Source organism: Solea solea, chromosome 4, assembly GCF_958295425.1.
Source record: "Solea solea chromosome 4, fSolSol10.1, whole genome shotgun sequence".
Classification (NCBI taxonomy): domain Eukaryota; kingdom Metazoa; phylum Chordata; class Actinopteri; order Pleuronectiformes; family Soleidae; genus Solea; species Solea solea.
In genome coordinates, this window is record NC_081137.1 from 10,104,318 (window position 1) to 10,123,207 (window position 18,890).

Below are 18,890 nucleotides of genomic sequence, written 5' to 3' on the forward strand. Positions count from 1 at the left end.
GGAAAAATAAGGAACTGGTGGTGGATTTCTGCATGAGACAACACTCTCCTCCAACACTGGTGCATATCCAGGAAATGGACATTGAGATGATAACATCTTATGGGTGTTCACATTAACAATAAATTGGACTGGTCTGATCATGCTGCTGCACTTTACAGGAAGGGTCAGAGCAGACTCAACCGGCTGAGGAGACAGAGGAGCGTGCAGGGAGAACTCCTTCAGACCTACGACTCAGTAGTGGCATCAGCCATCTTTTGTGGAGTGGTCTGCTGGAGCAGTAGTGTCTCAGCTGTGGACAGGAAGAGGCTGGACAGACTGATTAAAAAGCCATGGATGTCCCCTTGACCCAGTGGAGGTGGTGGGAGAGAGGAGAATGGCTACCAAGCTATCATCTCTGATGGACAATCTCTCCCACCCCCTGCAGGACACCATCACAGCACTGGGCAGCTCCTTCAGTAACAGACTGAAACATCCTAAATGTCTGAAGAAGCGTTATCACAGGTCGTTCCTCCCTGTAGCTGTTAGACTGTACAAGCACTACTTCCAGTGGACCACACATAATCAGGCTCCTCATTCCTCCCTTCCACATGCAATATACTGTAAAATTTACAATATACTCATACTTATATAATTTACCATGTTTATTTATACTGTAAATATCTTGTCCATACTGTGTATATTCTGCAAACTGTACATTCCACATTCTATTTTTAACTAATTTTTTATAGTCTTAGTGTTAATATCTTTATATATTGTACATTTTTTGGTAATGCATGTTTATTATTTATCATCTTTATCTTTACTGTCTTTCCTGCTGTAACATTGTAAATGTCCCCACTGCGCGGGACAAATAAAGGAATATCTTATCTTATCTTATCTTATCTCAAAAGTGGGGACTGACACTTTACATCCATAGACGACCATCTCAAGATGGACTCTTGTTATGAGCCTAACTGGTAGTCACTGAACTGGTTCAATGTGTCACCATCACCCCAGGATGTCAAATGATGTGGTCCACCCCATGACTTCCATCCCATAGGTGACCCAACTTTATCCTGACTTGATCCTAAAACCCCATCTCTCGCAGGCAACTCAGGAGAAGCACCCACACCTTTCCCAACAGACCCACCGGACCATAGGGGATCCTGCATTACACCTCTACCCCTCCCAATAGAATAATAAAATTCAAACACATACATCCATTCATCCATTATCTACCGCTTTACCCTCCACCTGCCAATCTCAGCTGGACAGTTCATCGCAGGGCTACGCACATAGAGACAAACAACCATTCATTCTCACATTCACACCTTTGGTCAATTTAGAGTGACCATTTTACCTAATCCCCAAATTGCATGTTTTTGGACTGTGGGAGGAAGCCGGAGAACCCGGAGAAAACCCATGCACACACGGGGAGAACATGCAAACTCCATGCAGAAAGGCCCTTATTCCAACTGGGGCTTGAACCCGGGTCTTCTTGCTGCAAAGAGTGCTAAGCACTACACCAACTTTGCAAAGACATCGAATTAAAATATAAAACAAATGTAGCAGAAGAAACAGAAACGAGGAAATGAGAAAACTACTATACAGCTCAGCAGGCATCTATGAGGAAACACCAGATACAAATGAATAACCAAAAAACTGTAGGAATAAAAGAGGAGATAAATAAATAGATTTAGCGATTAGGACTGATCTTTAGAATTAAGTACTGTGTACGTGCTTATATTGAAGTTGCCTCTGTTCCCTGTGTTCAAGTATATTCAAATAAATTCCTTCAGCTTATCCTAATCACAGACTCCAGGGCTGTATTCACTCTTCTCTGTTTCTGTTCTCTTTCATCCACATTCTGGTTCTCCTGTCTCCCTCTCCAAACAGACAGTGAACGGAACACTGTATTACGTGTATATCACTGAATATGCATGAACACCCATAACAAAAATATCGTCTTCGTGCGGTACATATACAGTATTGTATGCAGTACAATGAATGCAGTGTGTGTTTTGACCTGTAGGCGGCAATGACGAGCCTGAGACTCTGCGAAGCTTGGTCAAACAAACGTCGAGGTAGAAGTAGAAGCAGCAGCACGAAGAGACGAAGAAGAATTTAACGGTTCCCGGTTGTTGAGCCGCTGAAGCTTCCACGGTACCGGTGACCCAATCATTTGGACACTTTTGTAGCACCGTCCACAGCTCTGTTCTTTGACTTCATCGAGCTAACTCACCGCGATGAGTTTTCAACCAGCTAAGTGCTAACGACTGAGCTCACCCAGCGTCGTTCTCCCTGCTGTCACAGGTAAAGTTTGACTGTCACAGGTAAAGTTCGTTTGCGGTTAATTCATACACTCATTCGTGTCATGGCTTTTATACCGGGACAGTTTGCTCAGCCACTCAAAAGTCATTTTTACTAACGATGCTAGCTAACCTTAGCTAACGTCAACCAGAGCGAAGATAATACTAGCTGAAGTCGCTTACCTACTGACAGAGAGAACCTAACGACCCCAAAATACTATATCGTAATTGTAGCTGAAGAAACACTCGCATTGTCTTTGCTATTTCCAGTGTTTACAGTGAGTGGTGAAACGAACAGTCACTGTCTCCATCTCTGCGCGGCTGTACAGTGTACTCAAGCGCCAAATCATTGTTCCACATTGTTGCACAGTGGATAAGGCAGTCTTAAAAAAATGCCTAGTAAACACGGGGATTAAATCATGTGCATTGTCTGCGACATTATGTATGATGAATACCATCAGCCGAACTATGTTTCAATGAATATAATGATACATTTTTAATCGTCTACAAAAAGTCGACTCACCTGCGCCCCTCGCGGCGTGATTTCATACTGACAGGCTTTGAGGAGGGACCAGACAGAAAATGTGGACATTTTCAAAGTAACTTACATATAGTCTAGCAGTCAGCACAGTTTTGACTAGAAAATAATATCTACAATAACTAACACACACCTGTGTTTTCAGACAGACAGATATATAGTGTCATGGAAATGAATCTGCTATTGCAGGAATATTATTGTTAATGAAGAACACCAATCATGAAAATGCACTCAAATGCTGTAATACAACACATGAACATATTAATTTATGCATAAAGGCAGTGAATGACAAGTTGTAGCAAAGCCAAACTCAGAATCAATTATTGTTGGAGTAATTTTGTGTTTGATTCCACCCATGGGTGTCTTCATCTCTGCGCTTTCATGCTTCACTGTCCTATAAAGCCGAAACAGCCCCAAAAAACCCAGAAAAAAAAGGCTTAATTATTGGCAAGGCCGATAATTGGTCAACCCCAAATCCACAGTATACACAGAGGACAATGTTTATGATCCTGAAAAAAGAAAATCTTAACGATGTCTAAATAAAGACCAACATAACTTTAGCTTCTTAAATGTGACTTTGTTCTCAGTTTTTTTTGCTCTGTAACAGTAAAGTGAATATCTTTCAGCAGGATGTAATTTTGAAGTTTGGGAAACACTAATGAATATGCTCTGGAGAATATGTTATGGATTCATCAACAAATTAATAGATTAAAATAATTCACAAGCCAACTGATTATGAAAGTAATTGTTAGTTGCAGCTTACCCTAACCCCAAGTGAAATTATTGTAAATATAGAAATAAAAATTAATGTATTAAATGTAGAATAACAACTAACCCTAACAACTAAAATGTCAATGTCAACTTTATTTATGTAGTAAATTTAAAACAACCTTAGTTAACCAAATTGTTGCAGGCACAACAAATACAAGGCAAAGACGCATAAAAACAAATCAAAAAGCAAGCTAAAAAAATATTAAGGATGCATAAGGTAAACCATATGTTGTGCATTATGAGCAAAATAAAGAGTCTGTGGTGCATTAAGAGCATAAAAAGGATTGTCACGATGTACAAAGCTACATTTGTGGTCTTAAATAATAGTTCATAATCTGCGCTGTATGCAGCCAAGTTTCACTTTTGCGCAAATTAGACTTTACAGCATTTAATAGGTGCTGTTCCACTGTGTACTCGCATTTTGTTGGAACCGTTTTATTGGTGATCTTGGACAGATGCGGGAATAGACAGGCGCGTGCTGGCTGCAGTTTTTGAATGTATCATCACAACATCCTGTTTCGGTCATTTTGTTTCAGAGATAAAAGTCTTTCAGCCGAAAACTGAAAATGCTTTTTTTGGCCATTTTCGGCTGTGTGAGTGACAGAGAGAGAGACACTCAAACTGATTAATCATCATCCAAATTAACCAAATAGTTGTTTTTCGTTTAACTATTTATATGTTGCTTCCTGAGTTGTTTCCAGTAGTTTGTAATTCTTTTCTTTTCTTTTTTCAGATCCATTGTAATGGGGGACGGCTCTCAAGTGATGGAGGACATTGTTTTTCGAGGGGAGGAGTTTTCTGTGAAGATAGAGGTGGATAACAGTTTACTGATGGTGGAAATTGCAGACTCTACGACAGCAGATCAGTGGAGGGGAGAGTTTGATCCTGCTTGTAAGCACAGCATACATTTATCATTAACCAAATGTTATCATCAGCATAAATTGTCCCACTGATAATACTGTATTTATTTATTGGTTTAGATATTGAGGACCTCACTCGCAAAACTGGCAACTTCAAGCAGTTTCCCATTTTCTGTAGCATGCTGGAATCAGCGGTCAGAAAGGTATGTTTAAAGTGATGATTGTTTACAAACACAGGGCTGTGTACTGAGGCGAGTGTTTTGTTTTAACTATTGGACTTCTCCAATATCTTCATCAATTAATCCGTCGATTGTTTTCTCGATTAAGTGTTGTTTGGTCCAGAAAATGTTGAAACAATGTTAATTGGTGTCTCCAAAACTTTATAATGATGACATCCTCAAATGTCCAGAAAGCAAAAGAATTCAGTTTTATTGATTTCTTTGTTATTCTGAGCAAAGAAACCAGAAATTATTCACATTTAAGAAATTGAGCAATCAAAAACTTAATTTTAATTTTAATTTAGTAATGGATTAATAATTGATTAATCATTGTAGCCTTCAACGATACTGTTGTAGTCATGAAAGTATAGCTCACGCTAGGAATGCACCGATTCGATACCGATATCTGAGGTTTAGAATTGGCCAATCCCAATCCAATACCGACAAACGGTGTGAAATTTTGGTAAAAAACAGAATGTCTCATTGTTTGAAAAGACTGGGATCATTCTTTTGTGCACAGCAACATATAAACTGGTAGAAATGTATTGAATTACTTACTTATCAGCACAGCAATCTTAAATAAACCAATAACTTCACAAGCTTGATAGACATTCATAATAAACAGTCCGTTCTTTGTGGTTATGGTTAAGTTTAGTATAAAAATGATTTTAACATCCAACACAAAAGCAGCTGAATAAACCATCAGCTTCTAGATAGAAGTCCCTCATTCACAATGAGATGCATTTTATGTGCAATGCAGCCTAGACTACGCACTCTCATGTGCTCCATCGCCTTTCGCATGTTGCTGGCGTTGTCCCTCAGAATCACATGGAATTTGCCACTTTTTATATATTTTGAACAAAACGGGTTAGCTTACTAGGTCACCGGTTGGTCGCTCAGCTGACAGCTGAGAGCTGAGAGCTGAAATCTGGCGTCCAGAGTGTACAACATAAAGCCGGAGACCAGAGCCTCGGTGTCGGACATGGTAAACCACGAGCCGCTGATGTGTTTTAAGTCAACTTGGAACCGAAATCTGCGGCTAACAGCTGGTGCCGGTAAAAACTAGCGACAACAAACAGGCATTACGTCACCAGCTCAATTTTTATTTTGTATTAACAAGTAACAAAGATGGTTAAGAAAAATGAATCGGAGTAAAAGTACACATTTTATTTAGGAAAATAACAGCGCCATTATTCTTTTTCTTAGCCACCAACTGCTCACTCTCCAGCTACACCGTGTCCGCCACATAGAATAAGACTGAATAGATCAGCCGCTATGGATCGGCCCATTGTCATCGATATCCGATCTAGAATTTTCTTCAATATTGGGACTGATACCCGATACAAATATGGGATTGGTGCATCCCGAGGTCACACATGCATGCAAACCTTCAGTCAAGCTGTCTGGCTGCTTGTTGTTTAAATAAACACTTCATTTGTGCAGACAAAAATCACACAACATTGTGTGATAAATAATGTATTCATTTATTTTGTGGTCTAACGAACGTATTCAACATTGTTTGTATATCATTTCTTCTGTCCTGTGTTGATGACGTTGATGAAATCCTCCTCATGTGCTGTAGTTAACCCAAACATTTTTCTGCAGACGAGTGACTCCGTTACACTTGACCTCTTGACCTATGCTGACCTGGAGCTGCTACGTAACAGAAAAGCCGGGGTAATCAGTCGTCCCCGTGGTCATCAGCAGTCGTCTGCCCTCACTGCCAAAAGATATCTAATCCTCATCTACACTGTGGAGTTTGACAGGTTTGAGTTTCTTTGGCATCACTGACAAACAGCAGCCTGTCAGAGAACTTTACTTTACTTTGGGGCGACAGTCCAGTCTACATGCTGATGTGTCCTTGTGCAAGGCACTTAACCCCATGTTGCCCCATCTTGACGGCTGGCAAAACTGTAGTGTAAAGCAGCGTTATAAATACAGACCATTTACTGCTGTCAGTGGTTAAAACAGTTTTTAACTGGCTGCCTGTTTTGTGTTTGTAGGATACACTACCCTCTACCTCTGCCATATGTGGGTAAGCCTGACCCAGCTGCCCTGCAGAAGGAGATCAGAGCCCTCAGAGCTGAGCTCAGTGCTCTCACCTCCCACCGAGTCAACAAATCTACAGAAGTAGAGATGCAGCGGCTACGAGCAGAGTAGGTTGTATTTAAAGAAGTTTGGTTTTATGAGGTATTATTACATATACATACAGATACAGTTGTTGTGTATCTGCTCCTGGTCTCTCTCTCTCTTCTGTCTCTACCTCATCTCCCTCTTGTCCTTTCTCTCCCCCCTTTCTGTCCCCCACCTCTCCGCTGTCGCCCATTTTTCTTTCACCCCAACTTGTCGAGGCAGATGACTGCACATCTCTGGGCCTGGTTCTGTCAGAGATTTCTTCCTGTTAAAAGGGGTTATCTGCTCTCCTTGATGTTGTCTATGTACAGTGCCTTGAGATAATGTATGTTATGATTTGCCGCTCTACAAATAAAATTGAATTGAATTGAATATACAGCACTGCCCTGAGAATCAGTATTAGACAGGCATGCACAATCACTGAAAATATGCAGGGATACAAGGAATTTTAGCTTCTTGAAAGACCCACCTAAGAAAGTCTATGGCATCTTAATATGTTCACTGATTGATCTCACTGTGAGACAGGCTTTTCTGACTGGAGGCTTAACTTTGTAAACTGCTTACTCTCAAAGACCAAAGTCCACAGAGAAAATCAGAGTTTTTAGCTTACAGGCACACTCTACTTCTGTCTCTTTTGAATCCGAAACAGAATTTCAAACACAAAAGTCACCAAATATAAACTCACTGACTGACTCATAGTTCTGTTGAAAAATCACAGATTTTTTGAATGGACTCTGAATTGTGACAGTAGCTCAGTGGTAGAGCGAGTCGTCTTTTAACTTGAAGGTTGTTGGCTCTGATAGTCTACATGCTGATGTGTCCTTCTCTGTGCCAACGTTTAAATTGGTGTGAAAGATGAGTGATAGAAAATGCACATAGATGTGTTGTATGAAAGTGTGAGTGAATGGGTAAATGGCAAAACTGTAGTGTAAAGCAGCTGATACCAAAACCATTTACTGTGGGAGAGTGAGCAGTTTACAAATTTAAGTCCAGTCACAAACGACTGTCTCACAGCAAATAAGGCTATCGTAGACTTAAGCAGAAGTAGATTTTATTAGGTGACTTTTATGTTGCTAAAATGTACTTTTCGATATGTATCCACTAACAGCCGTATTTTTAGTAGGGCTGCAACAATTCATCAATTATTAATTGGTTACTAAATTAGTTGTCAACTACTTTGATAATCCATTAATCGTTTGAGGACTTTTTTTCAACAAATCTGAACCATCCCTCCAATCTTTTGTCACGTCTTCTGCTGATTTCAAGGTTATCTCTGGTGAAAGAGGAGAAGAAGGCTATGGCCAAAGTTCTGGAGCAGCTGCAGATGAGTGTAAGTGGTTCCACAGCTGGACGAGGGGACTGGATGGTCAGAGATGTGGGGAGGACACTTGAAGAGCAGCTCATCAAGGAGAGGTCCAAGAGTCAGGAGCAACGACTGCTAATGGAAGAGGTGAACATCTTCTGCTTGATAAAGTAGTCGGCTGGAAAAGATTCACATGGAAATCAAAAGCCTAACTATTCCCAAGACTTCCCAAGAAATAAGTTGATATTTGGGTAAAAGTTTCCCTTTGTTACAATGCCACCTACTGTTTCCTATTGATGTATGACTAGGCCTACGCAGAAGAAACGCTGAGTCGTAATTACTAGCGGTGTTGTGGATACTGTACATTGTCTCTCTGCCATTGACGTGAGATTCCATGCAGAAAAATGAGAACGTGAGTAACGTTAAGCAAGAGAGAAACAAATGATGTGATGCCTGGGAAATATAAATTCCAAGATCTCTGTCTTACCAAAGGAAATTGCAAAGACAATCATTGTCCAGATGCAGAGTGTCCTGCAAATAAATAAAAGTGGACGCCTTAGGCGAAGCGACTCTTACAAGTTGCCCTCCCATCCTAAGCTGTCAGCACATCTGGTTCTTGAATATGAGGTAACTGGTTCTGGAAAGTCCTTGAAAAATCCTTGAATTTGATGTAAACCAAGGTGTGGGAACCCTGAATATAAGACGTGGTTCAAAAGAGAGACGGAGTCGACTGTGGATGTTGACTACGATAATACAAATTCCATGTTATGCTGAAGCCTGCGATAGTACTAGCTCATCAAAAAAAGCCTCATTACTTTGTTAAACTACTTAAATTGAATCAGGAAGTTGGGTAAAATATTGTGGAAAAGTTTTGAAAGTGAATTGGAAACCCTGTTTATCCTTCCTTCTAGATGCAGGAGCTAAGAGCATCAGAGCGTGCTCTCCGCCTTCACGTCAAGAGTCTCACCAGCGAACTGGTGTCACTACGCAGAGGGTTAGACAATCTAAGCGTGTACTATATCTTCACTTTTTCTCTTTCATTCATTCACTTACAATTCAGTCTAAACCCTCAGAAATCTGAATCCGTCCATCTGCTTAGTTCACCTCTTTTTGTGCATCTGCAGCCGAGTGACTCCCGTCTCCAGTCGCGTCAGCTCTAGAGTTGATGGGGAACCACATTGTTCTCTGTCCCACGAAAGAGGATCGGGGTACGGAACAACCAGAGCTCGCTCAGGATCCAGAGAGCGAATATACGACAGAGTGCAACGGTCAGCTGAGAGAGGAAGACGAGCAGATTCCTCAGGACGCTGTGCTCACATATCCAGACAGTCACCCTCTCCCACTGGTAACTCCTCTTATATTTGTCTATATATTTTTTTTTTTTTTTTTTTTAAATCTGTGTTTGTATTTTTAGCTTTGTCCGTCACCTGTGAATTATAGTTTTGTTCCACAACGTAATAGTAATGTTGGGTCAATACTAAGGCTGGGTGATATGGCTTATAAACGGTAGATAAACACTTTTTAAGTGCTAATACGATGTATAAGATATATGGTAAATGGATTGGATGGATTTACATACAGCACTTTTCACCCATTCACTCACATTTTCTTACAACGCATCTATGTGCATCACTCGTCTTTTACATACCCAAGGACACATTGGCATGTAGACTAGAGGAGCTGGGAGTGGAACCCACAACATTCAAGTTGAAAGACGACTCACTCTACCACTGAGCTACTGTCGCTTTCACACAGGTTGTTTCTCTGGACTCAAGCTTCAAACTGATTAATCGAACAATGAAATCTCTTTTCTTCTTTTTTTTTTTATTCCCATTTCGATTGTCTACATGGTGTCATGAGTGATATAATGTCCTTCAGTTGTTTGCAATGTACCACACTGAGGCCTTAGTATGAATGATATGAATATGAATGTAACAATAACCAGTAAATGTTTAAATCCAGAACTTTCCACCACTGAATAAGGTCACATGTCTTTTAGCTCTAGTTATCTTTTTATTTATCTATATGTTTAATTCGGTCATGACATTTCGATCACTCATCACACAACAGTGCAGTTCACACAATACACATAACCGCAAGGGAAAGCGGGAGAAGCAAAAGCTTATCTAGTCCCGCCCCCATTATCATCATACATTTCATAGTTATTATTTTTCTTTAATGACATTTTGACAAAGAAAACATGCTTCAGCATCAGGTAGCACTCAGAGATATAGTCGAGCTCTAGACAGTCAAATCAGACTTCATGTGTGTCTGTACATGTGTCTATGATATTCCGTCGCGAGTGACAGTCTCGACTTGTTGCCTGGCATATTCAACTTCCCAAAAGTCACCAAATAATCCAGTCAATAGAGGTCAATGCATCATTTTTTTTTTTTCTCCCTTTAGTCATCCATCTCATCCGTAGGATTCGCCTCGCTTTGCTTCTCCATTCTTTTCACGTGCTTTACATCCTTGTGATGCATGCAGAGATGACCTGTGCTATGCTACACACTCAAAACATAGCTTACACAACGTGGTTTTCTGGTCGCCCCCTTAATATAATGGTAGGGGAAACACCTGCAGCCCTAGTCATCACCCTGAAAAATCCAAACATGTCATGTCATGGTTGTGTACTTTGTTCCCTCCTCCATGTTTCAGGGTCACGGGTTCCACCACGCTTTGACCCCACTGCTTACATCCAGGACAGACAGCGCAGACAGAAGGAAACAGAACACAAAAAGTTAGTCTCTCTTTTATCTTAAAGAAATCTTAATTAAAGGGATAACAAAAGGCTCCCTTAAAAAAAATCTATGCCTGCTTTAGTCTACCATATCTTAAGAATATGACTGACTTTAAATACTGAAATTCTCCTGTACCAAAGTCGATAGAGAAAATTCAACAGGACACACAAGGTGATTTTCTCTGTGGACTTTGGTGCAGGAGAATGAGCAGTTTCCAAACTGTAGTTTCCAGTCAGTCTTAACTGTGAGATAAAGCTCTGAACATTGAATAATGTTGAGGTGTCTTAGATGTAAGCAGGTGTTTATTTTACTGAGTATTATTGGTTAAAGTCTGTCTTTCCTTGTGTCTCGCCATGTTTTTAGGAAGAGAGCGTCCTTGTGCTAAGAACCAGTCTGTAGTTCCCTCTCAAGCTGTAGCTTAGCGCCATGGTTCCCAACCTGTGGTCCAAGCCCCCCTTAGGGGGGCGCCAGTAGGGATGTCACGATGATAGATTTTCTTGGTACGATTATTGTCAGAGAATTAATCACGATATTACGATTATCATGATTATTATGTGTTAATTGATTTCACAGCACTATGAATGTGTAAAATCACATGAACACTGCTTATAGGTCTTAAAGTTTTGTTTATTTATATCTTTTGATGCCAACATAACAAAATAATGTAGCAAATGCACTAAACTATTATATAGGAACAATTACTAATCCCCCAGGGGAAATGTTTACTTTAAGTCTTCAATTGTCATCTATACCAAATGTTTAAGTATATTTTAATCGTTGTAATAATTGATTAGTATGTGGCCAGATATAAAACGTATCTATTAATGTGGTTTGTTTATTTCTTGTTTAAATAACAATGACACAAATAAATTTGTAATAAATGAAGTTGAACATTAACGTAATTTAACCCAGTTACTGTGCGTTTACCTTTACTCGTACAGTGTACAGTGGTTATCCCGCACATGGTGAAACATTACTCACATTTCCTTCTTTCATGGCAATTTTTTGTGGTATGATTAGCAGGCTGGCGCGCCGTCATCCACAATGACTTTTTGAAGCTGAAAAACTCCCACACGGCTGATTTGATGCGCTTTGTTGGAGAGAATAACTCTTCCTCTGCCATACTTTAACAATCGGGAACGACTCTATTCTAGAGCTGCAACTAACGATTATTTTCATTATCAATTAATCTGTCGATTATTTTCTCGATTAATCATTTGGTCCATAAAATATCAGAAAACCTTAAAAATGTTGATCAAACCTGGAAATGATGATGTTCTTAAACCAAAATGATGAACTTTTAATGATTTCTTTGTTATCCAGAGCAAAGACATGAAGAAAATAGTCACATTTAAGAAGCTTAAACAATCGGAAATCTTGTTTTTAATCATGAAAAAAGCTTCAAACCGATCAGTCGATTATCAAAATAGTTGTCGATTCATTTAGTAATCGATTAATCGAATAATTGTTTCAGCTCTACTCTATTCTGCAACTCACACGGAACAAAAACAAATCCACATGAGCGGTAACACACGGTTGTTTTCTGACGGTATTGAGGAAACATTACGGTTAATATACCGTAGCATTTAATACCGCAATTTATTGTGAAATAAAGTCATCGTAACATCCCTAGGTGCCAGAGATCACATGGGGGGTTGTAGAGCTTCGTTAATATAATCATATTTGTGCATCCCAATCAGACACAAGCAGGGGGGGCTTCAAGGAAAATAGGTCGGGAACCACTAGCTTAGTGTGTTTTTACTCATTATCATGTTTTTCTATGTCAGACAGAGGAAGGTGCGGAGGGACACACCCATGTCACCCATCATTCCCGAGAGGGGGCGTTCACGTTCCAGAGAGGCCTATCCTCAGAGGGCGCGCTCTGGCAGCAGAGGCAGGAGTTTATCTGTGGAGCGCAGAGGAAGCAGGAACTCCTCTGGAAGCTCCTTAGTGGACATGGAAGAAATGAGCAAAGCTCTGCTCAGGTGATTATGGATTACCTTACGTAAGCTTTGTTGAATCGCTTTTGTAGAAGCTGTTTATTTTAATGTCTATATTTCTTCACTGACAGAGGAAGAAAACAGATGTACAGTTACAATGGACCCAGTGTGGTGAGTGACATGTTGCTTTATGTTTGCTGTCAAACAACCTTTTCTTCCAGGAAACTGGGGTTTCACACCCAAGTCCATTGAGAAGGTCAAATTCATTTTAAAATCATTTTATTTTATATGTATATGTGTGTGTATATATATGTATATATGTATATGTGTATATGTATGTGTGTATATATGTATGTATATATATATATATGTGTGTGTGTATGTATATATATATATATATATATATATACATACATATATATATACATATACATATATAGGTAATATATAGGTAACCTTTCCTATAGAGGAGCTAATATACCTTGTCCTTTTATTAAAAAACTATTCAATTAAAACTAAAACTAACTAATACATTTCTCGGATTAGAATTAATCTGAGAAATAAAGTGGAGACCTATTCAGATTCAGATCCACATTAATTAGTTACGTGTTCGTATCATAAACCAAACACAGTGCAAAAGGGTTTGGTTGATTCATGCAGATGATGTTGTACAACTGCTTATGTCATGTTAATTCAAATGCATTATTGTGGTTTTCTGTTGAATCATCTCACCCTTTGAAAACAAACAGACAGACAGTTTATTGTTTAAGTCACTGGTGACTAACAGGTGGATGAACATCTGGATCCAGGTCAGGACCTTTGTCCATGAATCACCCATAACGGCCACGTTGTTACTGAGCTTCTGTGTTTTAGATGGTGCATCTTTTCTAGCTCTTGTGGTCCAACAAATACAGACCAAGTAAACTGTCATGTGACACCACTCAGCCAATCGTGTTTCTGGATTTTAATGAGCGTTTCAACCACTCAGTGAGTGAGACGTGCACTCTAGAGAGTGATGAGAGTAAACTGATAATCAGAGAAAACTTTCTGAAGATAGATATTTAATCTAAACAGCGTTTTTAGTGAGCAAAAAGGTGTACTTAATATTTTACTCAACCCATTTACCATTTTATTCTCCAAAATTAAGCTCTTTGATTAAAGATTCATTTCATAAGTGCTTTATATTGTATATTCTTTAATCTTTTTTTTTTTTTTCACTTTACATGACATTTTTATTGCATTGTTTAAATTCCTTAATTGTAATGTGAACATTGACAAAAAGGTATAGTAAATACTAATATAAAATATACTATTTTAATTCAAATATTCTGGTACTGTACTTGTTTAACAGTAGTTAAAAGAGGAGTTAAAGTGAATGTGGTTGTGTTGTAAAGAACATGACTGAATATTGTGAGTGAGCTCATTATAATAAATGAACTATATTTTTGATTCCAGTCAAGAGGAGGCCTTGTGACCAGGAAGCCACTGTGCAGTACTCCCACACAGAGAATGAAAGAAAAAGGTGATATTTATTTGTTTATTGACTTCTTTTTATATATATATTTTTGCTACAATTAGAAAAAGTGATTTCCCGCAGACGTCTTAAAGAACACAGTATCTAAGAATATGTGCATGTGTCGTCCTGCAGAGACTTGTATAGACGGAGGAGCTGAGCTGTCGGAGATCGACGCCAGGCTGCAGGCTCTTCAGGATTATATGAGAGACCTGGATACTGGACAGTAAAACAAAGTCCCCCGACATCAGGAAACTACAGCCATCACTGTGAAACATTTTTGTTCATTAATTTAAAATCTGTATATAAATGAAGTTGTTTTTATTCTTTATCTTTTACATCTTCCAAATCTGACCAAACCACTGCATACAAGGATTTGACATGTGACAATAACTCCGCCTATAGCTGTTATTGCATGTTGTTTTCCTTGTTTTACACTTTTTTGTTTTTGTTGTTGTAGAACATGTCGATGCACCGGCCATTTTGCATCTAACTGCACATTCTCACAAACTTCCTCATGTTCTACTGCTTTATCCACCACATCCCCGTCATCCCAGCTGACACAGGGTGAAAGGTCACACGTCCATCACAGGGCAAACACACAGAGACAACCAACCATTCACACATACTGTCAATTTCATACTGTCCAATTATCCTCTGCATGTTTTTGGACTGTGGGAGGAAACTGAAGAACCCAGAACAACCCCCCTCCCCTTGGTCGAAGCAGGATTCGAACTTCTTAATGTGAGGCAGTACTATGAGCCACTATTCTACCACGTAGCCATCCAATTGCACATCCACACACACAATTGTTGCCAATGAATGCACGTAAAGTTTGCTCATGTAGTGATTAACCTCTACTTTACTCAAACTGAAATGTCAATAAGTGCTAATGTCATAATGAGAGCCTCGATAAAAGGGATAGTTAAGGTTTTTTTGAAGTGTGGTTTGGGCAGAAACTTTTTCCTGTAGAGGGCAGCATTGCACCATCACACTTTACAGTCTGCCAGAAATGATAGGAAGAAGAAGTGAGGCACAGAAAACAGAGTTGACCATGCAGTGTCTCAAGAACAAGCACTGAGACACAGACACTGTCGGTTAAAAAACGAATTTTAACTACTGATCTGAAAATCAGTGCCTGCTTTAAGACTATGAAATTGCAAACAACGTGGGTTAAACACTGAGACATCACTGCTTCAGGATGATTGTTGTTAGACAGTTTGAAGACTTGTTTGCTATTGATACTGACTTTCTTAAGTTCTAATGCCATATCATCAATAATAATAATAAATATGCCATTTCATTTCACTCCTTTAGTTGGACGTGATATTTGGAAAGAATAAATTGCAGCAAAATGATGTTGATGAGAAAGCTCTGAATACAGGTTAAAAAATATATAATCGCACACAAAAAAGTATATTGTGTTTAAAGACCTTTAGACTGCGGTATCTTACCTCGCTCTTAAACAGGCTTGTCTGACTGGAAATGGAGGTTTAATCTGTATTTAGCTCACAGAGACACACGAGCTGCTGGTCTACTGCTGCCCCATGTGGTCAGTTTGTGTCACTGCGGTAATTTGACAAAGCTGAAAAGCAACTAACATATTTCTAAGATACTTTAGATTTGATTAGGTGAGCGTTTGGTTGGTGAGTGAGTGAGTGACATAGAAGTGAATGTTTTTGCTTTTCTTTGTAAAGTTAAGGACAAGATCTAGTTAATGTCATGCTTTTGTTAGTTCATCTCTCAGTACTCTCCCAGTCTCCCAAACTCGCTCAAAACAACCTGTTCAAGCTCCACGTTATTTATCTGATGTTCCTTATGTCCCTGCAGGCAGCCATGTTTTAATGAGCGCACGCATGATCCTCATCCTTGGTTGATTCTCAGTGTAAGGGAGTGTAAGGGAGTTCACATGGAGCAGTGAGTGCTGACTGTGTGTCAGTATCTCACACAACCACACTTCCAAAAAGCCCGACTTACCCTTTAACATAACCTCAGCCTGTTTGGACGTTAGATGGATGGTGAGTCTGTAACTGTTATTTGATTGGAACTCTCTATATTATGACACAGTTCATTAAAATGTTGTATTTTCTTGTTTTATAATGAAATCAAATCCCAAAGCACAACATAAAACCTCTTTAATACTCATTTTAGCAGGTTGTACCCATCCTGATCTAATCTAATACCAATCCTGATAATATCAGTGTGCATGAAAGTGTTGTAAATAACTATGTACCGTGTTCCGTGCTTTTTATACAACAAAAAAAAAAACAGGAACAATAATAATTAAAAGAAAAACATGATCTTTTTCATACTTGCACAGTTTTGTGATTTCCTCTGGTGTCAACTTGGTTTCCATGCCATTTGTTCAGCACATGAACTTCCTCTCTGGCTTCATCACCTCATGTTGAATGATGTCATGAGGAGAGAAGGCGGGACTTGAAAAGGGTCATTCACAAAAAACATGTGTTTACATCACATCGTCACCATTATTATGCTATAATTAAAGTTTATATTGGTGTTTTTTTTATATCAACAATCTCTGCTGCTGCTTGTCTAAATGACATTGAAGTTCTATAAACATGTCATATCTGCTCCTGGTCTCTCTCTCTCTCTCTCTCTCTCTCTCTCTCTCTCTCTCTCTCTCTCTCTCTCTCTCTCACCTCTTGTCCTTTCTCTCCCCCTTTTTCCTTTCACCCCAACCAGTCGATGCAGATGGCCACACATGTTTGGGTCTTGTTCTCTCAGAGATTTCTTCCTTTCTCTCCACTGATGCCAAGTGTTTTCTCACTGTGTGAACTGTTGGGTTTCTCTGCTCTCTCTGACACTGTAAATGTGTTTGCCTTACTGTGCACAGTGCCTTGAGATAATGTATGTTGTGATTTGGCGCTATACAAATAAAACTGAATTGAGTAAATTTTAAACTAACCTCTGCTAATCCATGAAAAAAAAAACCTCACATGTTAAGTTGTTTGTGGAAATCACACACATCACTGTATCCTCTGTATACCATTGTTACATGACATATGTATGCAGGCTCTCACATCTTTATATAGAAAACTATTCTTGGCCTAGTTTCTCCTTATCCGTCTACGTCCATGTGTAGAAATCCATCAATCAATCGTCAGAGACAGAGAACACGACTGTTAGACACGCTGCGCTCTCGACATGAAATGACTTATTAGAGATTGATCTGAAATCGTCAGAACTGATCTTTGTGCTACATATTTGTTGTGCATGACAGTTGTGTATATACATTAGTGACCATGTTGTTATGCTGTGTTCTTGTCCAGGTGAAAAGGAGATTTTCAGTTTTTTATCTGGTTAAATAAAGGACACACACACACACATATATATGTATATACGTGTATATACATATATATATATATATATACATATGTATATATATATATAAATATATATATATATATATATATATATGTATACTGTATAAACACTATACCCCTCCTGTTATATCAATTTAACCAATTTAACCTTTAATATATATATATATATATATATATATGTATACTGTATAAACACTATACCCCTCCTGTTATACCAATTTAACCTTTAATATATATATATATATATATATATATGTATACTGTATAAACACTATACCCCTCCTGTTATATCAATTTAACCTCATTCAACATTTCCGAGTACAACATCAAACAACATGTGGATGCAAACTGAATCAGTGAATTCACAGATGTGGACAAAAATATTAACACAAGAACCAGTTTCAGCTATTTTTGAGAAATTATTTCAACATTTATTACAACTGGAAACCATCATATAAAATATTAACAAACAACACAAGTGTGAATGGTAAGGCACAAACCCAGTGGAAACATTAGCTCTGAAGCAGTATATATTGAAAATATCATCATTGGTTTGTTTTGATGCATTATTGAACGTAGTCATCAGTTGGGGCAGATTTTAAAGTTACATGTCCCGTCATCAACGGAACAAAAATATCTGCATTTCTATTATTTTATTTCCACTTCTGCTTCAGCTAAAGTGACGAGTTATTACACAAAACTGATCACTGCGATAATATACGACCTAACAACTTAGAGTACCCTAGTAACTGTTAGAGTTGTGGTTCAGGTGTTGTTGACGTGTGGTTATATGAGGCCCCAACACACACTCAACTGTCCCTTTGTGCTTCCCGTGTTCACGTGCGTCCGGGCTGATTCAGCGCTGCACTCGTCTGCATCACCTGGTTTCTGCGACTGTTCAGGATGGACTGAATCCTGAGAGTCAGCTGAGGAGAAACATGTGACACGAACATGTGAGAAGGAGGGAGGCTGCGTGTGCACGTATTAGAGGTGTCCATGTACAAATCATGATTCTTATCCTCAAAGACTCTAAATCAATTCAAAACCTCAGAAAATCTATCTAAGGTCGTCCTGGATTGTAATAGAGGCAGCAGTGGATCAGCATCTCCTGTGTGTTGTGATGTAAATTTACTTTGGTGTGAGAGAGTGAGTGGTTTACAAACATCAGTCAGAATCGTCTGACAGTGAGATAAAGCAGTGAATATATTTATAATTCAAGACTTAAGCAGGTTTTATTAGAC

The 18,890-nt window shown here is 38.9% G+C and overlaps 2 protein-coding genes across 4 annotated transcripts in view; one reads left to right on the plus strand and one right to left on the minus strand.

The window, feature by feature from the left end:
* The first annotated feature begins 2,067 nt into the window (after positions 1–2,067).
* Positions 2,068–15,976, plus strand: ccdc61 (coiled-coil domain containing 61). 2 transcript variants are annotated; one of them, XM_058627416.1, is made up of 13 exons: positions 2,068–2,292; positions 4,331–4,488; positions 4,578–4,660; positions 6,281–6,441; positions 6,679–6,831; positions 8,075–8,258; positions 9,023–9,123; positions 9,236–9,456; positions 10,770–10,851; positions 12,640–12,837; positions 12,924–12,963; positions 14,248–14,314; positions 14,441–15,976. In XM_058627416.1, exons 2-13 carry the CDS (start codon positions 4,341–4,343, stop codon positions 14,533–14,535), a joined length of 1,533 nt encoding a protein of 510 aa, XP_058483399.1. In that variant the 5' UTR covers positions 2,068–2,292; positions 4,331–4,340; the 3' UTR covers positions 14,536–15,976. The 2 variants fall into 2 exon arrangements, with proteins under 2 accessions (XP_058483399.1, XP_058483400.1); XM_058627417.1 differs by having other exon boundaries at positions 9,023–9,105.
* A 2,085-nt stretch (positions 15,977–18,061) lies between these two features.
* The window catches only part of LOC131458157 (transcriptional regulator ATRX-like), a 37,510-nt gene continuing 36,681 nt past the window's right edge, over positions 18,062–18,890 (minus strand). For both annotated transcript variants that reach the window (XM_058626972.1, XM_058626971.1), the window contains exon 35: positions 18,062–18,575. In XM_058626972.1, the coding sequence (XP_058482955.1) occupies positions 18,486–18,575 (90 nt within the window). In that variant the 3' untranslated portion in view covers positions 18,062–18,485. The remainder of the gene's footprint in view (positions 18,576–18,890) is intronic.